Raw genomic sequence first — 22021 nt, 5'->3', positions numbered from 1 at the left:
GAATTATATTAATATGACGTGAGCTTCAGTTAGCTTTGACCACAGATGTCCTTCAGAGGGAGACTTTTTACTCTGATACTCTGAGTACATGTCAGAGCCTGTACTCTATAACTTTTACTGGAGTAAATCAGTAGAAGTATCTGTACTTCTACTGGAGGAAGGAATGTGGGTACGTTCGCCACCTCTTGATGTCAGTGTCGAGACTGAACCGAACAGTGAAGCATCAGCCAGTCAAACTAAAACAATCAGCTGAAAGACGCTAAAAATCTGTGGGTTGATGAGGAATAAGACTCAACAATCAACTATCTTTCACCAGAATTGCCTGCTGCACCTTTAAGACTTATACTACATGTTTTTTTTGTTTAATTATTAGCAGCAATGCTCTTAAAGGGACCAGAACCATTAATGATCCAATCACACGAACAGCTCCACTAATGAATATCCCTGTTCACTGTTCACCCACTTCAGCTTGCGAGCAGCAGGAAGGACAAAAAAAAAAAAAGAAGCAAATTACTGGTCCTGCATGCAACATATGTGGCCGTGCATGTAGCTGCAGCCAAAAACCACTGAATGCATATGGAAACATGGCAGTCAGTCAGGAGTCAGTCTGTGAGGATGAGGCCGAGGCCCAGTACGTATCCTGCCGTCTCAGACTTAATGAACATCAGCTGTGTGAGCAGCTCAAGTGTGAATATAGAACAGAACAGAACTTTTTCTTTACATTTTGCTTGGTTACATGAACTTTTGTGGCCCGTTAAGGTTCATATTTCATATAAAGATTAAGAAAACTGAATGTTTGTCGCTCATTCATCCATCATTAGTGTGTTGGTTTCTGTTTCACAGTCCCTGTCTGTGGATTTGAACATCTGAACATGTTCTCGGACGCTTTTTAAAATGTTTTCCCACAGCCTCACGTGCAACACCCGGGCTGAGGTTTGATGATTATGTGATGATGATGATGATGATGATGATGATGATGATGATGATGACGATAATTGTTTGGTTACTGTGATGTGTGATTTGATGGATTTACCTGGTCGTATGCTGGGATGACATTCTGCTCTAAGTGGTTCAGGAGGTTCTCAATGGCTGAAACACGTCTGTTCAGGTCACTGATCTGGAGAACGACGAGACAAAATAAAGACACAAAGAGGAAAAAAATCACTTGAAGGTATTAAGGAAAATAAGTAGTTTCTTCAAACAACATATACAGGACAGTTGAGCAGTTAAATCACCCAAATAATTTCATATGATACCAATTTCCCTCAGATGAAGCAAATCAAACAATAAATTGGCGCAGAAATAAATCTTTCAGAGACGGATGACCTTCAGTCTGTTCTCCTGATGAAGTCCGTGCTGCACTTTCACATGTTCCCATCACAGTCTGAGCTCAGAGCCAAATCACCTCATCCCCAAATCTGATTTCACTGTAACTGAGAGTCTCTCTGAGAGGAAAATAATATAAAAATTTGAGAAATTATACTGCACATGTGAAATAAAAGAAACATTCCCTTTGATAATCAGTCACGATGCAGGAGGGCTTTATTTTCAAATCAGGAAGTGAAGCAGACAGTCATCAGACACACACTATCTATTGAGTTGTGCCTCTCAGACAGTAGTTCATCCTGTCAGACTCTGCCAAAATCCAGCTCTCAGATCTCAGATCTCAGATCCCCAGACGTAAAACATACTGATTTATTTTATAGACCGAAGATTGAGAACCAATCAAGTGTAAACCCACTGTGACATCACGTCATTGTGATGGTGGATCCATTTTGAAGCATCGATATTTGCTTTACGGTTTTGCCATCTTGTTTTCTGGAGCCAGAAGTGACCATATATGGATGAGAGGGTGGAGCCGGGGAGGATATCCTGATTGGATCTGACTGAGAACTTGTGCCGTGGAAGCTGCTTGTCAATCACAAGGTAGCCACGCACTAAAGCATACCCTGCTTTATCGTCTATTTTACAATAAATGGGTCCATAATTTACAAAATGAACATCATAGCGTGTGTAAAAAGACTCTAAACTAGAGATTGAGACCATAAACACATCAGAAAACCTTATTCTGAGGTGATAACTTAAGTGACAAGTAAAGTATTTTTCTCATAAGCCTACATACAATCAGACTTCTTTTTGAAACCAGTGGAGTCGCCCCCTGCTGGCCACTAGAAATAATGCAGGTTTAAGGCACTTTTCAGACCTGGAAGCTCCGTCCATATTTTATACAGTCAATTCATCAGACAAATCTTTGATGTGATGGTATCTCTTGCCCTAAGTCGTGCCTCTCAGGCAGTAGTTCTTCTCAGGCTATGTCCAAGTCCTGCCAAGCTCGTTTCTTGGATCGAACCCATGACCCTGTTCTGAATCCTATCCACCTGTAACCTAAACATAATGATTCATTTGGAGGCAGAACACACAATGCGAATAAATGCTGCCTAGGAGGCCAAAAAAGTCCCTCAGATGTTTTTTTCTTGTGTCTTGGCACAACTTAGACATTCGCTGGTTGCATCTTGGCAGTTTAAATTCCCTGACAACTTACTTTATCATCCAGTTTCTTACTAAAAGGGAAAGGGTTTTAAATGAACACAGTTTTCTGCTAAAATTAGACCAGATCTAGTTTTTTCCAGATGGAACGTTTCTGTATTTCTTCTTCGTCTTTTGTTATCTTCTAGCTGATTTGAAGTGGGCGAGACGGCGTTAAAAAAAGGTGATGTCATATATTTCCATAAACCAAAAAGACTTGAGCCGAATTAAATAAATTGCGATTTGATGACAGTCATGAGGTTGTTTACTTCTGTTTCCAGGCCACTGTTTATCACATCTGGTCCAGCTGCATCAACACAGTCCCGATGTGGCAGATTAGTGGAGATTATGAGTCGTTTTCAAACTCGTACAGGGTTTCGGCAGCCAAATGGTTGCATGTCATACACTCCTGTCTCTTTCCATTTCCTGTCTGCCTCCTCACCGTCAAAAAAACACATGTCGAACTTTGATTGTTCCCGATTGAGTCGTGAATATTTAATGTTTTAGAGAAATGCTACTTAAGTTTGGAAGTTACCTTACTGTAGGACTGTTTATGATACTGTGGACACGTTAGCTGTCTGACTCATGCACGCATGTTAGCAGAGCAGCTTCAGTCCTCTGTCTTGCAGTATTTAACGTAGTTCATCAGTGTTTCGGTAGCACTCAAGACAAAGATGGGGAATCAAATCAGTTCAGTGACATGATACCTGAGATTTGGGACTCATGGACGTTAAGCAGACATGTTTAGCTCAGCATCAGCTACCTAACATTAGCTTGCTCCTAGCTTTCGTAGCTAAGTGAGGTTAACTTGGTTGTTATTCACATAGATTGCTGGCTGTGGTTTGCTTCTAGGTCGTCTCTCTGCTCCTTCATTTTACTTTCATCTGCAGGATGTTGTTATTCTAACGGACTCGCTCTGTCCTCAGTGTTTTGTCAGGGTGATTCATATCGGTCGATTCGTTTTTTTGGGCTCTCCCTCCCGCCTGCCTGCCGATGCTGGACTGTTACATAACGTAACCTTCGTCTTAACTTTCTCACAGCAGGAGGATTTATTTGTTCCCAGCCTTCATTTCTTCGTGTCTTTATGAGAGAATGTTAAATATTCTACCTCGCTGTGAAACTGTGGCACATGAGGGGTCCTGCAATGTGACACAGTGGCTGGAGATAATTTCATGCTGCATTTCAACAGCCTGTTTAAAGTGATCATATACCTACAACTAATCAATCAAAGAGGTCTGAGCAGACCAGATGGTGTGCAGCGGATGATACAAGTCATATTACAACAAAAGGAGCCTTGAGTCCTGACTTGGACTTGCAAAAATGACTTGAAGGCATCTCTGCTCTCTGCTCAGAGCCAAACACGCCAGATGAAAGAAGACTTCATTCACCTACAGCGAGTGAAACATGAGCCACCACGCAGCCTGTAGTGATTCAAGCAGAAACATATCTGTTCACAGTTCCAACGCCTCCTCAGACACTTCAGTCCAAAATCTCAAAATCCTCTCCTTGTAAGGAAGCGTCCACATGTGTCACTCAAGTTTTTTCGTTTAACCATCATGCAACTGATGAAATATATGTATAATATATATTCAACTTTCACTGGGTTACATGACCAAATATTCATTCATTTTCAGGATTTTTCCACATTTAAATACCAGTTTGTTAACATGATTTAATTTTTGAATGAAAAAAACAATATATTTCATATATATAAAGTACTTTTATGGTAGTTTTCAACATGCTAAATTGCCCTATCCAGTGAAAGATAGTAAAAATGACAAAAACTCATCTAGACCACCAGTCTGTCAGTAACATACAAAAACACCTTTGCCAGAATGTATGCAATATGCATTAATACATCCAAAACAGTCCAAAAATGAAAGTTAAAAAAACATAAACTGTGTCCACAGTTGCAGGAGGTTCATTTGTGGGTCGTCTGTGTATTAAAGATGTAAACATGCTGTGTCGTTGCTCGGCACCACTGAGGTCCCACATGTCTCCGGATCTGTACAGAGTCTCTGCTTGTTCTCTCGTCCTGACGTCTTCTTCCACAAACAAAATCAAATTGGACACGTCAGTCGACTTCTTAGCCTCGCTCGGCGGCACGAATGTTTGCCAAATCGGAAATCAAACGACAGGAAGCGACACCCGCATGCTCTCGATGAGTCACTGTGCGTCTGAGCGAGCAGCCAATGGGATTCACCACGGCTGGTTTTGATGTCTGACAGGCACATGTTGGGCCCGTTTGTTTCTCACAGTGTGTCGCCCAACTGCGGATTTTTGCGTGACAGAAGATATCAAAGGTGGCCAGGTGGGACTGATAACGCCACACAGCTTAATCACTTCCCTTGTTTTCATATTTCTTATCTTTAATAACCGCAGAGGACATCTTTTGAATCAGATAATCCACATTTCACCTCAATAATTAAACATTAAGTCTCACAGTGTGTCAGAGCTCAAAGATCCTGGAGGGTGGACGAGGACGCGTGAAGACTTATTTCAGCCAAACTTCACAGTAAACAAAGTGTGTTTTCTATCTGCTCCCCGTGAACACTTGTGGTGATCCTTTGCAGGGACTGAGCTGTATGCAAACACATAAATATACCCTGATGTAATGTATGTAACCGCCCTCTGGTCCTGCAGCTGTCTCCTCTATCACTCAACGTGTCAACCGGATGAACTTGTGTGTGTGCACTGAAAAACAGTTTGTTACTGTCGCTGTTGTCCTGCAGAACAAGATCATAATTCATGAGAGTTTTGTTTGACTCCTCAGTTCAGAGCTGCACCGTGAGGCCGAACGTAACTTTTCTAATAATTATTTCTTCCCCTGAATGAACTATTTAAAAATCCACGTCAACCCTGCTTCTCAAATCTTTGTGCCAAAACTGTGTCAAGGGAAACAATAAACTTTTATGTTGCGTCATTAAAAAGCCAGATGGTTTGTTGTGTATAAAGTTGATTGATATCAGACTGAATATCTGTGCAGCGATGTGAACTGATTGCGTAAGAAGATTTGAACATTGTGAACTATGAACGTCTTATCTGTTATTCCTGATGTGTGTGTGTTAACGAGGGCGATGCCATAAAACTTGTTTTGATCAGATATAAACTAAAAAACCAGGAATCACAGAAATAAATACTTTTTATTAGTAAAAGCAGCTGATGTCATTGTGATTTATGAGCTGAAGGCAACGAGGAAATATTTTAATCAGCAACAAATAATTTGCCAAACGTGACGTGACAATAACTTCTTAATTACTTCATTAAATGCATGTTTGCGAACACAAGACGACTTAATGAGAAAGTAACAAAAGTTTGACTGACGGCCTCACGATCACTCTGACACTGTACTACACCACCTGTAGTATTTATGCATATTTATACTACTGTCCATACTGAATTTATATTCAAACTGTACCTTTACACAGATCCATTGAAGTACTGGAAGCAGACAAGTTGCCGTTACTGTGTTGGCATCTCACTACAATATCTATCTGTCCTAATGAGGAGATACATTTTGCACTTGTGCCTTTACTCTACATGTCACTTTACTTTTTCTTTAGCAGTTCTCAGCTGCTCTCAGAGGCGAACTTCAACTGTGGAAAAGATCTGCATGTGAAATAAACAAGCTTTACTTCCTGTCTGAGATCATACACTTCACAGATTCCCTCAATGTTCAGAGGACCAAGAAAATGATAATTAATATTGATTCATATTATTATTATATCATTTTAATCCTCTATGTCTGACATCTTGATTGATTTTGCTTCATAGCTGGTAAAGTCTCATAAGTATATTACACAGTATTTCATCATTTCATTTATTCTTATCTATCTTATCTAATCTATTTGGGCTGCTGTCGTAACCAATTTGTAAAATCTGAATATCTTAATGAGTCATCCATGTAAAGCACCTTCATCAGTAAATGTCTAATGTCTAACGTTGTCAGTCCAACTACCCGTGATGCCGTCACTGTCAGCAGTCAGCAGCGGACACTGACTCACTACCACTTGCCACAGCTAGATGGCAAAATACGCTGGATTCATCTGTAAATGCTGCATCAGGTCAAACCTCCAGCTGTTTATTCAGTCTCACTATCATCATTACCTGCACTCACACCTGCACTTTATATTTTACACCTGCACTGTCTGCTCTTACTGCTGCACGTATTCCTCGTCTCACTACTTGTAAACTGTGAAATTGCAATGTAGTTGAATCCAACCTAATCTAATTAAACATGGTGATGGCTGTGCATTTACACACAGTGAAAGGGGGGAAAAAATGATCGGAGTGGTTGTGTGTTTAGACCGTAATCCAACATGAGGTGGATCCAGTACTTTGCCAGAAAATGAAATGTAAGTTATTGAACATACAGATACTTTTGGGATTGATCTCTCAACCCACAGAGTACCAAACCTTCTACTGCTGTTTTACAACAAGAAGAAAAATGTTTTCACGAGCGTCCCAGAGCTTCTGCCAAACAAATATAAAGTAAGCAGATTTCATTTGATGATAAAAGATAATAACATGGATGACATTAAAGACCTGCGGTGGAGGGTTCGTTGAGTTCAGGCTCTCCTGCGAGGTGTGGGTGAAGTGGCCCAGATGAGACTGGTACAGCGGGTAGAGCTGGCTGTGGTCGTCCTCCCCCTCGGAGTCGTCGGCGCCGGGCAGGTAGCTGCTGCACCGGGGGCCCAGAAAACTCCCGCTGCCACAGGAGGAGTAACTGAGGCGGGAGACGGAGCGAGAGGGGATCGTCCTGTTGTCTGTGAACACCAGGTCATCTGCAGGAAATATGAGATAAATCAGTAAATGAAAGAGACATGCTGGTGTCGTATTGTACTCATGTGTGAGTTGGACAACTGATTATTGACCCGCCATTTATTTTTTGTACATAAATTGGAGGTTACAATTGCTGCAAATAGTAAAAACACGTTATAAGTCCTGCTGCAGTAATAAGCCCATGTCCTGGAAGACTGTCACAGATGAAACATGAAATATTGTATTGATAAATGTTTTGATGGGCTGCACTCAGATAACATCTGTAACGATATATAATGTTGTTAGAAACACACGATAAAACACAAACTTATTCTGATCGGTCATGACTAAAACTAATGAATTAGTGCAGCAACATAAGTGTGACTGATGTTTGTTTGGCTGCTGTATATCAGCTCTGTCCATCAAGCTGTACGTCATGAAACTAAACTATAAAAATGAAGCCGCAAGGTTGCAAACATCACATGTCCACCTACACAATGCCAGGAAGTTAAAAGACATTTGAACACTTCCTTGTTGCAAACGTCTTCTATTTTCTTCTGGTTCTGGTAGAGTTCTGCAGGGTTTACCTTGCTGTGAGGCCCTCCTCAGGTCCAGACCTTCGTGCTGCTCCTTCAGAATCTGGCGGAAAACAGAAGCCATGTCGGCCTCGGCCAGCATCGACTCCCTCCCACCGACATCCATGTCCATGATGTCCTGGGAGACCTGGGCCTGAGGACGAGGACGGAGAGCGGTGAGTGCTATTGTGACAAAAGAGCTAAGGACACTGTATCTACATTAATATATTAACAGCTGAGGTGAGTGTCTTCTTCATTTGATGTTTGAATGCCTTTTTAGGCTCATTAGATTTATTTTTCAGCTCCTGTGTCTCGGTTTCCTGCAACTTGAGACTCTGTACGTTTGTTAAAATTCTGTCTTGTCGGAGGATTGTGTTAATGAGCTGACAGGATGTGTTACCATCTGTGCACACAAACATCCATATTTGGATGTACACAACGGGCGTATTGTGGCCAGATACCAGAATGAATAACGACAGGGCTCAGCACTAATAACATACTGTCTGGCTGAATCAGACAATGTTTGGCAAAGACAGAAAACAGACACAAGCAGAAACAGACAGAGGGACTGTTGTATGATTGCATGCAGACCAGTCTGGTTCTGGGGTATGAAAAGCCGGTTCTGGTGGGTTTTGGTCCGGCCTTTTACCTGATTTGACCGTCCTCTTGATTCGATGAGGTAGTCGCAGCCCGGTTCGAAATCAAAGGGGTCGACAGTTAGCCGCCTTTTGGCCTTTTTCATCTTTGGAGAGCAGAAAAGGAAATGCCATCACCAACCGAGAGGAGAGAGGAGAGAGGAGACAGGAGACAGGAGACAGGAGAGGAAAGAAAGAGGATTCAAATGAGAAAGTAATGGTGTAGACCCGCAGAGAGGAGAGGAGGAGGGAGAGCAGAACAAAATGAAATCCCCACCACAACAAGAATTCTCACACTGATTATCAAACAGTGTCAAAGATCACTGGATATATTTTTTTCTCCAGAAAACCAGATGCTGAGAGCTTTGACTTAAATATAAAGTTATTACAGGAAAGTTATAGGAGAACATCTGCTTTGCTATTTCACTGGGTGGCTGAGAAAGACAGTAATTTATTTTAAGACCTAAGATGCGACCCGTGTTACAGAGAGAGGAGGCTCTTAAACGAGACACTGAATCCCTCCAGGCTCTCTGAGGTTGAAGACGACCTCTTCCTGAGGTGTTTCAGACGGCAGTGCTGTGTCTGGACCAGTAGAGGGCACTCTGTCTAAGTGAAAGTCACACAGGGGATGCAGGAAACTCCACTCTGCCTTCTCGTAGTCTTTTTTTTAAAACATCCATCAGGAGCCCTGTCATATATTGTATAAATAAAACTGCAGTAGTCACGTTGGAAACGAAGCATCCAGAGACCCAGGAGAGCCCGAGAGTCCTGTCAACATTTTTTCCCTCCTGAGCAGCGGCTGCAGTGATTGAAAATAAACAAAGCTGAGCTCCCACATTACACAGAGACTGTGGTGTAAACAATAGTAGTTCAGCCTTTATGATGAATTCCAGCGGACTCCAGAGTTCCCCTTTCTTTTACAATCTCAGGACTCCGACCAGAGGCTCCTTCAACTCTGCTCGCCCTCTTTTATGTCTGCGATTATGTATGACAGCCTGGTATTTACCCACAATACACTGCTGCCACTGCCGGTCCGACCGTGCCTAACCTCAGTCGTCACGAGCTGTCAGAGCGTTCCAGTTGTTCATGAGGGCCGGTGAGATCACACAGACACCCCGCGCAGAAACACCTCCGCTTTTTCAACACAGGAAGGAGGCGAAACATCAGCAGACCCTCTCAAGATGTTTCAGGACTCGTGTCTGCAGAGTGCCGATTTGAGCTTGAATGAAATGGCCTGTTTTGCAGATCTGATTTGTCTCTCTAACACATTTTTAATTAAGAAACAGGCAACATGTGAGGCGTGGGGAGGGGAACAAGTCAACAAACACGAGCTCTGAAAATCACCAGAACTACTTATGTTGTGCTGTCTGGGTACAAATTGATATCTGCTTCTTGTTTATGATGCATATCACTGGAGTGTTGCTCTGCTCGCTGCAAACTCACTAAAACTTTAGCACCTAAAAAATGAGATGCAGGACGCAGATTTATTTAATGTTCATGACAAGAAAACACAGATTAGACGATCAGTTACAGAGAAAGAACCACATGTACGACTTCTTCAGCCACGAGAGACAATTAATTAAAAAAGTTACCTCTTTGTAGTGTTGTGCGTCTGTGGCGTCCATACTGTGCTCCTCATATCCATCTGCTGAGAAAGGAGGCACACATGTTTGTGAATATACTGACAGATAAAGCAGCTGATGTCTGGAAAGTCCACAAATAAAGTCATGTGGATTCCTCTATATGTGCATGCATTTGTCAACCAGACGTCTTTCAAACCCGCGGGACGACTCCTGACCCGGTGACCTTTGTGCGTCTTGCAGCAAATCAAACACTTCTTTCTTTCTCTCCATCCGGCTGAGCTGAAGTACAGTGCGAGGAGGCATGAGACAGAACATTGTGTGTTTGCGCATTTCAGCACCTCTTTATGGGAGCGTTTATGAGCCAGTTGCATTTCTACATAATAGTTGGAACTTGGAACAAAAAAATGCTGCAGGGAGAAGAAAAGTTCAAGAATGCGATAAAGTTGAAAGCTAATGCAGAACAACAGCATGGCTCACACACGACAGTAAACAACTGTGAACACTTACAGAAAAAACACCATTATACAACGATTGAAACTACCGACTATAATAATAATATAATAACAATAATAAATGCCACTAAGATATTTTGTTTTAAAGGTGTAATTTGTAGATTATGGCCAGAATTTGAAGGTAGCTCCAAAAATAATAGAGGACAGCACATCACCAGAAGGTGTACGGTTGGATTTATCTGCTTTGCAAAGGCACGAGTCCATTGGATCTGTAATTTTCACGCCTCCCATTCTTTGTCTGTGCAATGCAATGCAATGCATTCTGGTAGTGGAGCGTGGTGTTACAAGAGACGGGGCATCGAGTTGCCAGCTCCTTTTCTGTATAAAGTTGAATTCTGTCAGTGGAGCAACTCCGGAAAAGCTTTAAAAACTAAAGTAAAAGTTAAGGAAGAAAGATTCTGCAACTTTATGACTTCAGAAACACAATTCACTGAGCTGATTTCATAATATAAGAATAAGTTTCCAATCGAACTGCGGTGTTGGTCCAGTTTGAAGTCCTGGAGCTGCGGCCCATGAGTTGGCATGCAAAGCTGGGAAGCACTGCGTGGCCTCATGTGTAATGCTGCCCCTGTGGACATGGAGGATAGAAATAAAAGTTTTTAATTACTTCACATTTTGTGAGTTCATTTATTACACGAACAGCTGCCATATATCTGCCAGCTGAAACTACGGGGAGTTGGGGGATCATCGCCTCTTGTGGTACGAAAGTGGTATGACGAGGCAGGACGGGCCTGAGCTAACTGGTTAGCTTCAGTAGACGTCTCTGCAACACAGTTCATAGACATCTTTGACTGTTGTTTCTTTTTATGTTTAAAACTAAAATACTGCCCATGTCTTACAAATTGCTTCTTTAAAGACTTGCTGACTCTCACTGACTAAAACTTCCCTGGATCTGTTCTTCTTCTCCTGATGTGCCAATGTGAATCAGAACCAGGCGAGCCCTGACTGTACCAGCTTAACCAGGACATTCTGGTCTGTTCCCAAACCCACTGTTCCCGTTGTGTGAGGCCTTCAAAACTGCAACGTCTAAATGAACCCTTGTAATGATCTAATGATGAATATTTAACACTGAGACTCACCTTAAAATAACTGTTTCTGTTCACGATCCACTGAATGTTCTGACTAAATTCTGTTGTAAGTAAACGAGGCATCATACTAGTTATTAAACATTAATGTGGACCCACAGTGGATCTAAAGGAGACCACACACATGGCTGGATTAAGCTCCGGAGGGGCCCCGAGGGAAAAAAAATCTGTGGGCTGAACCACTCGACCGCTGTTTGTGGTAATTTAGTGAAACACATATTTATTATGAATATGAAGGGCTCTTTATCACGACAATAAAACAGGTTATTACATTTTTTTTAATGGATACACCCAAACAAACTCGCAATCAAATTATGGGTTGATAGTTGTAATCCGCCTGCTTTTTCTAATCCATCCTTGACCACACAGACGCGCTGGAAATGGCTTCAACATGTCTGAAAATTAGTGCACAACTGGTCTAACGTGAACAGATTAAAGCAGCAAACTGTAACAGAAAATGTCTGACCAGGGTTTTTATCCAGGATCAGTCACATAATGAGGTCATGAGTCTTCTCATGAGTTCCATCTGAGAGTAACAACAAAACTGATCAAATGAAATAATAATATTGCGTCAAATAATCGTTAGACAGCTTGATTTAATTGTTTTTAGCCACGCTAGAGAGATCGGTCAACAGAGTGATCTCAGTTTATTGGATGGATAACAATCCCAGCAACTGATGATCCACTGACTACTACTCATCGAGAACCTTCAAGCCAACAAGGTGGTGTAAGTGAATAAGTAAGACAGTTAATAGCAGACATGACCTGCTCTGGTTGGCGGAAGTCTCTTCAGTAATTATTTCGGGCACTTGTTCATGTTGGTTTTGCGAATGGGAGAAAAGGTAAGAGCTGCTAGCTTGTTAAGGCTCGTACCATTAGCGACCAGGTTAGTGTTAGGGCAACTTGCCATTATCGTAATAATAATTCATTCCTTGTTCTGTGTTGTAGCTAAAAATGACTCAATTTTGATTTGCAACCCTCGTGACGTAATAAACCGACCTTGTAAGTCAAACTATTAGCGTGCTCACATTAGCATTCAGCTCAGACCACACCCGGTCCTATAAGTAGAGTCTCAAAGAGCTGCTAGCATGATCGCAAACTCCTGTTTTAAGGCTATTTGAATTAAGATCTGGATAAAAGCACAAAACTGTTAAAGGAGCAGTGTGTTGGATTTACTGGCATCTAGCGGTGAGGTTGCAGACTGCATCCAACTGAATACCCCTCCCATAACCAGAGATTGGTTTGTCCTTTCTGGGCTACTGTAGAAACATGGCGGTGCAACATGGTGGACTAAGGTACTAAGAAAGTTTCAGGTGATCAAACACTAATGAAAACATGATTATGAATATTATATTCCACTTCTGCCAACAGAGCTTTTACACAAAAGGAAAAGAAGAATAACTCGATTAAAATCTGACCTTCCCTCAAGATTTATATCTGACATTTAGATTTGGATGAGACGACTTATTAAATCACCTTCTCACTCTCATCTTCTATAGAAATTAAAGACGCGACGTTTCCAATTTTGCCATTATGCAACTTTAAGAAGTGTTTCAGCAAATTGGGATAATTCAGGTGGTCCTAACTTTCCACATAAAAATAATAATCTGAAGCAGCAGTCGCACCATTAAAACGAGGAGCTGGAGTCAGCCAAGTAATTCAGTTAAGCTCCTTTTTATACGCAACGTATGTGAACAAAGACTCTGTTGTAAGCATCAGTGCTACATCTCCCGGCTGTACGCATAGGATGACACCCTCCGAGCTTTGGGGGCCCGACGGACCACAGCAGCAGAAAACATACAGTAAAAACGACTGCAGACGAGTGTGTGTGTGTGTGTGTGTGTGTGTGCAGTTGTGCATGATGAATTCAATCCAGGTGGTCACATGTATCTGATGAGTTGTTGATGGTTTTCAACATAATGCATCTGTTAACATGCATATTTATGAGTGTGTTTCATAACTACATCTTCCATCTGTGCACGCCGGTTTCACATAAATACATGACAAACAGAAGTTTTTCTCTCCCACCCTCTTCCTCTCTGTCTCTCTCTGTCTCTCTCTGTCTCTCTCTGTCTCTCTCTGCTTCTGGTTCTCAGCCGGACTCCAGGCACAGATCGGGAGACATGTGACTGGATGATCACAAGACCCGCTGGGTTAAGCCAGCCAGCCAACCACCTCGCTCTGTTTCCCCTTCCCAAAAATCCTCCAGGGTGACTCAGCGTAAGCAGTACCAGGAGTTGTCTCCTCATAATTCATTGATCTCCTGATGCTGTGATCTCACTTGGAGACCTGCTGTGTATAATAATGCTGAGAGCTGATGTGCTTCAAGGGCACTTGTTTGATATGCTCTGGGTGTGGCCAGAGGATATTGACAATGTTGGGGGAGAAGCAAGATGTGCTGGAAAGGTTTTTGATCAAGCCGCATGCCCTCACTGCATCAGACTTTAAACACGCAGCTGTAAACATAAACAGGACTTTTCACCACGTTAGCATCTCTGGTTATAATGTCTCCAGAGCTACAGTAGTGCTATGTAAATGTCCCACACGTCCATTGGTCAGTTCAGGACAAAAAATCCTGACATCGGAGCTGTGCTCAGGCTGGTCTGTGACAGCTGTGAGGAGCCAGAGCTGGAAAAACAGGAAAGATGGAAGAGATTAAATCCCTGTGACAGATCTGGCAGCCTCCTGACGACTTCTTACTATCTGTAAAAAGAGACAGGAAACTCCATTCCTGTGACTCAGTGTCACAAAAATGAAGGGTCTCAGAGACAGATGGAGGCAAATTAAAGAAAGACAGAAGCGTCTTAGTGAGGAGTCGGGCCGTCAGGAGCTGCCAGAACAGCTTCAATACTCCCGGTTAAAGATGGTCCCAGTGTGCTGGCCTCTCTGATACAAATAACACTCCTTGATTTGGTGTTTTTTATGATGGTTCTGATCTCCCACATGGTTTCCATTCGACTGAGATTTGGTTATTAGCATTCAGCTGGATGTCCAAGCTACTTGCTTGGACTTGCGGACAAAGGATGTAGGTTTGCATATGGACAGCAAGGAAATGTGGGAGGACAGGATCATCCTTAAAATTGATTGAGCAAACTCGTTTTCATTTGTTTTGGATCGAAATCACCTAACTTTAACTCCAAAGCGAGGAAGTCTGACTGTGTTTTCACATACCTCGGGAAGTTTTGGTTCGGTCGACTTCACACTTGGCAGATTTGTTGCTGAGGACTGAAGGAAGTGCCGTGTCGGTGCAATTTGGACGTGCGACACGTTCAATATTAATACGTTTTGAACACCACTTTGTGCAGCAGCAGGCTTCAGCACTCTCACTCCCACTGATATTTTAGAGTAATGGATCGTCACACTGCAGATTAGGTTATCGGACCAAACTGAGCAATGATCCCTCTTACTTGATCTCAAGGGGAAGCAGACATAAATAAAACAGAGATTTATGTGGAGCAACAACTTGCTGTTGCAAAGTGTTGCAGTGGGGAAAAAACAAACAAAAGCAGAAGTTTAACAAGTCTGGATGAGTGGGGAGACGTGGTCGACATGGGTTTTCTATTCCTTAGTGAGAGCTGGAGGTGAGATTTTAAGCTAGTATGCTAGCTAACGTTAGCCTCAAGGGCTAACGTTAGCACTGTCAGCTGCTCTGGGGAGCTTCTCTCATTGGTTTTCTCAATTAAAAAAGAAACATTATATATACAATGTTTGAGAAAAAGAAACAATGCATCTTTTTAAATGTAAGAGGTTGTGAGTAGTTTTTTTCACTGTTCTCATAAATTCCCACCTACTTAAACAGCCTGTGTTCAATCTCAGAGTTTTTTCGTGCTCAGCAACAGACGTAACTGAAATTAATCAGCCAATTAGCTTCCTAACAAAATGATCAAAGGGGCAGAACGAGGTTGTTAAAGGGTCCGCCACTTGAAAAAGGTTTGATATAGGATGTCTTCACTTAGAGTCAATAAACACAGTCCAGTTCTCGAACTTGAACTTTAAGCTGACACCATTCACAGATGCTGAACTTCATGCTGATGTTTTACCAATTTCCAGTTGGCAGAGTGCGATCTGAGAGGCTGATACACATTTTCCATGCAGTTACAGTACAGTGTGCAGCTGTTGAAGCTCCTCGAAGCCTTTCATTTATTGAGGATTTCTTACGGTAAGCTCGAGCTGACTTCTAGCGGTGCTCTGCGACTCTGGCAGGCTCAGCTCCTGACCTGCAGCTCCTCCCGAGGGCTTGTACAGAAATGAGCGGAACAGATGCGTGTTGGCTGAGGTTGCCCCTTCAAAGCAACCCTGACCTGAGGCCTGACATCCAGCCACATTTGTAACCTTTGATTAGCACCGCTTCACATTCATGAAGACGTTCCCGTTGGCAGCTGCGCAGAATAACTACAGTTTCTGACTGTTGACCACGGAGCAGCTCCGGTCAGCTGACGCAGGGTTAATCTCTTTTACTGAAAGGCCACACTGACAGTATAAAGGCTCGTTAATCGTTTACTTACCACATACTGATTTTCACAAGGGAATCAAAGAACCAAAACATTCCAGATGCAAGTATTAAAAATCACTTTTCACAGCTAGATTTATGTTGGGAAACCTCTGAAGCCTTTCAAAAAACCAATTGAATAAATTATGACATGTACAGAAACCCACCCACTGAGATATATTGCTACCCAGTTGACAGAATAATGTTGGTAATGTATGTTTCTGCAAACCACAGATAAGTTGAAACACGATGTTTCTTTGTTTTGTAACTTCACATTTCTTTAGGGACCGTTTTCAAAGCTGTGTTTATGGTCTGGTTAGATTAAGGCACACACACCAGTTGGGTAGGATAAGAATATGATCATGTTGGCATAAAATCAGCTGGAAACATCTCATAAACTTCTCAAAAAATATTGGTTTTGTTGCCTAAAACACAGCTGTAAAAAGTTCCCGACGTCTCGTCAAGAAGTTCCAGTTTTGTTGCAACAAACGCAGCTAAACAAATGTCCGACGTCTCATTAAAAATATTCTTTGGCTCACGTTACAAACATTTAACCGCTACTTCGAATGTTGGTCTTTCACACAATTGCCTTCTCGCCCAGCTGTCATGAATGCACCATCCCCTCCACATCCTGACATGAAGTCAACAGCTATAAATGTAATGTGACCGTAATATGACACCTTCCGTAGAAACCTTAACATAATATGTACGACATGCACAAATTTGGACATATTTGTGATTTGCAGAAACGTGAAATGCCAACACTTTATTGTGGCGACTGTGTCTTGATTATAAAAGTCGGACTTCTCACCTTCTAGCTCACTCTGAGAGCAGCTGTGATGTCCGCTCAGCCTCTTGAAGAGCGATCGCATCACCTTGGCGCTGCCGAAGCGCTTGAAGCGTGCACGAACATTTTCGTGGTACCACTCCAAAGTACCGATCTTTAGGACTCTGACAAAGGAAACGGTGGAGACAGAGTAGGTACTGATGAAAGTAAAGAAATACAAAGGATGACTGAATGTGCCTCAGACTGCTATGGTGAACAAACAAAATTGAGTGCAGGCTTCAACATGAGATCCATAGCATGATATTTTCCAGACATTGGCTGAGGTCAGTGAAAGGGCCTTTCACTGCGCCGCCTCATCCGAGCAAACAATAGTATAATGGTAACATATGGAGCTGGAACGAGCTGCTTGTATCAAGTTCTGTTGCTGCTAACAAAAGAAGAAAACTCGTGCAGTAAAGGAGATCTGAGCTGTGACTGTTGAAATGACATCCGCCAAAACGTCCATCAAAGCTGCGTGTGCGGCCAAAGCCTGAGAGAGACACCGGACCTCTAACTGCTCCGTGAAGCTGGAGTCCCTCCGGTGAAGATGAGGAGCAGCAGAGAAGTTTGCTGAAGGGATTCTGTAGCTGACATTTGTTTTTATAAAACTGAGCATGTTTCAGAAACACATAACTGAAATACTAATACAAATATTCAGACCTCGATTCAGTTGCCAAACCTAATTATTTGTCCCCTAGCTGCTGAAAAAGCTCACGAATGTATTTAGCTTGATATAACCTTGACTGTACCTCGGACCCTTAGCGTATGATTAATGAGGAAACACTACAAAACAGGATTGTTTCATAGTTTTATTTTAATCAACTACAACTGGAGTAAAAGGCAAAGAGGAAACCAGGCTAAATAACTAATTTTCAGTTTATTCTTCTTCCTTTATGAAGAAGAATACAGTATATGTTTGCATCACACAGTTTAACATTCAGTATACCAAGAAAGGAAACGATCTGGGCCATTCTCTCCCAAACCTCGGGGTCACGTCCCCCACATGTGGTTGCCTGATGTGCAAATAGGGTTGCATGAAGCTGAATTATGTGGCATGACCTGACATTGAGGGCAGATGTAGTGAAGTAAGGAAGCCTTCCTGTGATGCACGGTGAGCCACTAAACTAGCATACATGTTTTTGGTGGTGCTGGACTCACTTTAAATAACTACAGGTTGCATTTTGTACATTTTGTCATTTCCTACCTGGCCATGCGACAGGGATCACACACCCAGCCCAGCTCCTTCTTGTTGTAGCGGCTGCAGGATTTGCAGATGTAGAGCTGGCAGTCCAGACACTGACGCTTGGTGTTGACCAGGAACTTGAAGGGCTCCAGACATCGAATACAGTGCGACTCGGCCAGGCTGCTCTGGTTTCCCAACAGCTCTCTCTTGGTGTCTTCTTTTTCTATCTTTGTCTTCAGCTCCCTGCAAAAGACAAGGTTGGAAACAGGAGAGTTTATTATAGAAGACAGTTTTCTCTATAAATATTCCCCATAGTCACCTGTACTCAAAGGCTGAGAGGCAGACTAACTACCAGCTCACAGAAGTGAAATAACAAAAATGAAAACGTTCATGTTTGATATCATGTCATTAGCAAAAGCTACGAAACTTGTCCCTGTCATTTCTCCCTTTCTCCCCAGAGAGCGTTACCAGACATACTGTATGAAGTAAAGAATCAGACGACACGATGAAAAGTGAAAAACGTCGATGACATGAAGATGAAACAAAACCCTGCTCACCACAAAAAGAGTTAATGTGTTTCAGGAATAGATACAAGAAGTGATGTTGGCACAATGAAGAGTGCAACAAGGTCTGTTAGAAAGTCAACATAGGACACTTTGATGCTGCGAGTGACTTGCAGCCACAGTAAAGGAACAGTTAACTCAAAAACAAAAATTCAGTCATTATCTCCTCATCTCCATGTTGATGGAAAGTCAGGTGAAGTTTCTAGTCTACACAACATTTCTGGAGCTTCACAGCAAAACAGCGTTGCAGCATTCTGCTAAACAACTGAAGTGGATGGGGAAACATCTGAAAAAACATTAAAATGTCTCCATACAGCTCATCCAACACGATCCAAGTCTCCAGAAGTCCCGACATCCCAAAATCTGCACCCACGTCAGATGGGCTGCATGCAAACACTTTTATCTCAGCAGCTACAGAGAAGATTTAATCTTAGAAAAAGGTCGTAAATAACCAATTTGGGATCTTTGAGCTTCTGGAGACTTAAATTACATCAGACTCTGTACGTGGCTTCTTTGTGCCAACACCATCTCGTATGTGCGGCAGGTTAAACTGTTACGGAGGTCTGTATGTGAAACTGAAGCAGGGTTGATTACTGTAGGACTGCTGATGACTGATATCCTGTATATCACAGCAAAGTAGAAATGGCTGCAAGTGCTTAATAACCTTTTTGAATGTACAACATGCTGCTCGCATCATCTGATAAGCAGCACTGGGCCTTAGAGTTGCTGTTTGCTGTATGTTTGGACCTTTGGACAGAGCCGGGCGAGCTGTTTCCTCCTGGCTCCATGCAGTATTTATGCTAAGCTAAGCTAACCATGTCCTACACTTCTCATCTCACTCTTAAAGCAAATAAGCACATTTTCCCCCTTAATGTCAAACTATCGAGCTGTCGGTGAATACATGTAAAGCTACATTTATAATTTCTTACTCGCTTTATGTTTCTACAGCTAAAAAAACAAATATTTTATTATACAGAGATGTTATGAGTCAGAGCGCTGGCAGTCAGATATGAGTGACGGGATGGATGTCAGTAAACCGACGGTAACACATGGCTTCATTTTGGCAACTTTGTGTAAATATTATAACAGCCTTGTTTCACGGAAAAGTCAGGGAAGGCAGAAAAAAACTGGATTAGTTCTCCAGGAAACATTTGGTGCCACGGTTATAAATAAGGAAAAAATGCTGAGTTAAATTCAACACTTCAAGCTTACAGACAGTTGATCAATAACCACCAGAAACACATCTCTGATCTCCTCTGTGTGACATGTCGGCTGAATGACTTCACCGCTCTGAGTCAGACCGTTTTTCTTCAACAAACTTGCGCTGATTGTTGGAAAAGTAACATCCACACTCAGCGCTGCGAGATGCTGACAGTAGCGGAAAAGGAAAAAAATTCAGATAACAAATCCCAAATGTCACAAAGCGTGGGTGGAGTCTGGCACATCAGCCGGGCGAGGATGAGAGGATGCTCTTTTGTTTATTAAAGCTTTTTTCAGGTCATGCTTTTTTAAATCAGAGCCCAGATCTTCAGGATAAACGGGATACTCCCAAAGTATCCCATAACCTTTAGCAGATAACAGCTGCTGGACATTAGCGACGTGATTTAAAAGTAATATCTGTTAAATCTTTCCTCCTCTGAAACACCAAATCCCACAAATCTGGTATACAAGATGCCCTTCTATGATTTAAATAAGATGTGTGCTGTAGGCAACTCGAAGCCTTCCAAACACTGAGACACGACCGGCAAGCTCAAATATCAAAGACAAGTGCAGCGGCTTACGAGGACTGATGGTCTGAGTGACAGCGGTGCCTTCTGTAAGGTTATTTTAAGGTTATTGATCAAGATGAGGCTGAGATCTTTGTTGATTGGGTCGTTATTGCTTTTCTCTTTTGCAGTCAGTCGCTGGCATGATACACCTTTAAAGCTAATGGTTCAGTAATTTTAATGAGTCTAGTGAGTAACTACTCAGTGTGATGTCTCACCCAACGTGAAGGTACAAAAACAGTAACTAATGATTAAGTAATAAGTAGTTAATGAGTTGATTGGTTAACTACTCAGTATTATGATTCACTTTACTTGAAGGTACCTAAAAACAGCAACTAATTATCAAGTATTAAGTATTTTAAAAGTCTAATGATAAACTACGCAATACGATAACTTACTTTACTTGACGGTTCACAAAAACAGTAACTAATGATTAAGTAATGAGTATTTAATGAGTTGATTGTTAACCACTCAGTTTTATGATTCGCTTTTCTTGAAGGTACACAAAAACAGTAACTAATGATTCAGTAATTAGTATTTTAAAACTCTAATGGTAAACTACTAAACAAGATAACTTCACAAAAACAGTAACTAATGATTAAGTAATGAGTCTAGTCGGTAACTACTCTGTATGATCTCTCACTTTACTTAAAGGTGCACAAAAACAGTAACTAATGATTAAGTAATTAGTAATTATTTAGTAGCTCTCAGTATGATGTCTAACTTTACCTGAAGGTACACACAAAGTAACTAATGATTAAGTAGTTAGTATTTAATGTGTGTACTGGGGAAATACTCACTGTAATGATTCACTTCACTTGAAGGTATATAAAAAGAGTAACTAATGATTCAGAAATTTGTGAAATGATTGTATTTACTATTACCACTGCTATTTTTGTGAACCTGCAAAGTTTCACTCTGCATTTATTGATTCACTAAAAAGAGTCATGATTGATCTTGATGCAGTTGGAGGTGTCCTGTCAACAGATCTACAAACGTCCCGTTTATAATGGTGCTCTATGGGGAAACGGCTGGAAGCAAAGCTGAGCGTCTACATCTGGCTCTAAATAATACATTTATTCTGGTTTCACCAGATTCCACTGAAAGCTAGTACACATGGAAGTAAATAAAAATACCGGATTGAAACCTTGAAGAAAATTTATTTTGCTAATCATTTCTATGGCAGGAAATGGATTCAATACATATAATGTAAAAATAACTTTTAAAATTGTTTAGAAGAAAACTCCACAGGGAACCTCGTTTTCTTTCTGCTTCATTCTTGCTGAAAAAAAAGCTCATAAAATGATCTTTACACTACAGATGGATGACGTGATTAAGTACATTTTCTCACCAGCTAACACACTTACAGTATGCATGACCTTAAAATCCTCCCTTTTTCCTCAGTATCTGATTAAAAGCAGGTACTGCAGAGTATTTGCTTAACTGGCAGAGCTGAGGAATCCGGGTGCGGCAGCCAGACGTTCACTTAGACACAGACAGCAATGAGGACCAAAGTA

At 41.7% G+C, this 22021-nt stretch overlaps 1 protein-coding gene across 1 annotated transcript in view; it reads right to left on the bottom strand.

The window, feature by feature from the left end:
* mlphb (melanophilin b) overlaps positions 1-22021 on the bottom strand; it is a 41870-nt gene that overhangs the window by 12219 nt on the left and 7630 nt on the right. The window contains exons 3-9 of the mRNA XM_084361797.1: positions 18197-18418; positions 16978-17117; positions 10090-10145; positions 8512-8604; positions 7875-8016; positions 7072-7310; positions 1034-1117 (exon numbers count right to left, since the gene is read on the bottom strand). Of these exons, the coding sequence (XP_084217923.1) occupies positions 1034-1117; positions 7072-7310; positions 7875-8016; positions 8512-8604; positions 10090-10145; positions 16978-17117; positions 18197-18418 (976 nt within the window). The remainder of the gene's footprint in view (positions 1-1033; positions 1118-7071; positions 7311-7874; positions 8017-8511; positions 8605-10089; positions 10146-16977; positions 17118-18196; positions 18419-22021) is intronic.

This window comes from Pagrus pagrus, assembly GCF_965226575.1.
Source record: "Pagrus pagrus genome assembly, chromosome: 9".
NCBI lineage: Eukaryota > Metazoa > Chordata > Actinopteri > Spariformes > Sparidae > Pagrus > Pagrus pagrus.
The sequence above is the reverse complement of the archived record's forward strand: the minus strand, read 5'-3'. Positions and strand labels throughout refer to the sequence as shown.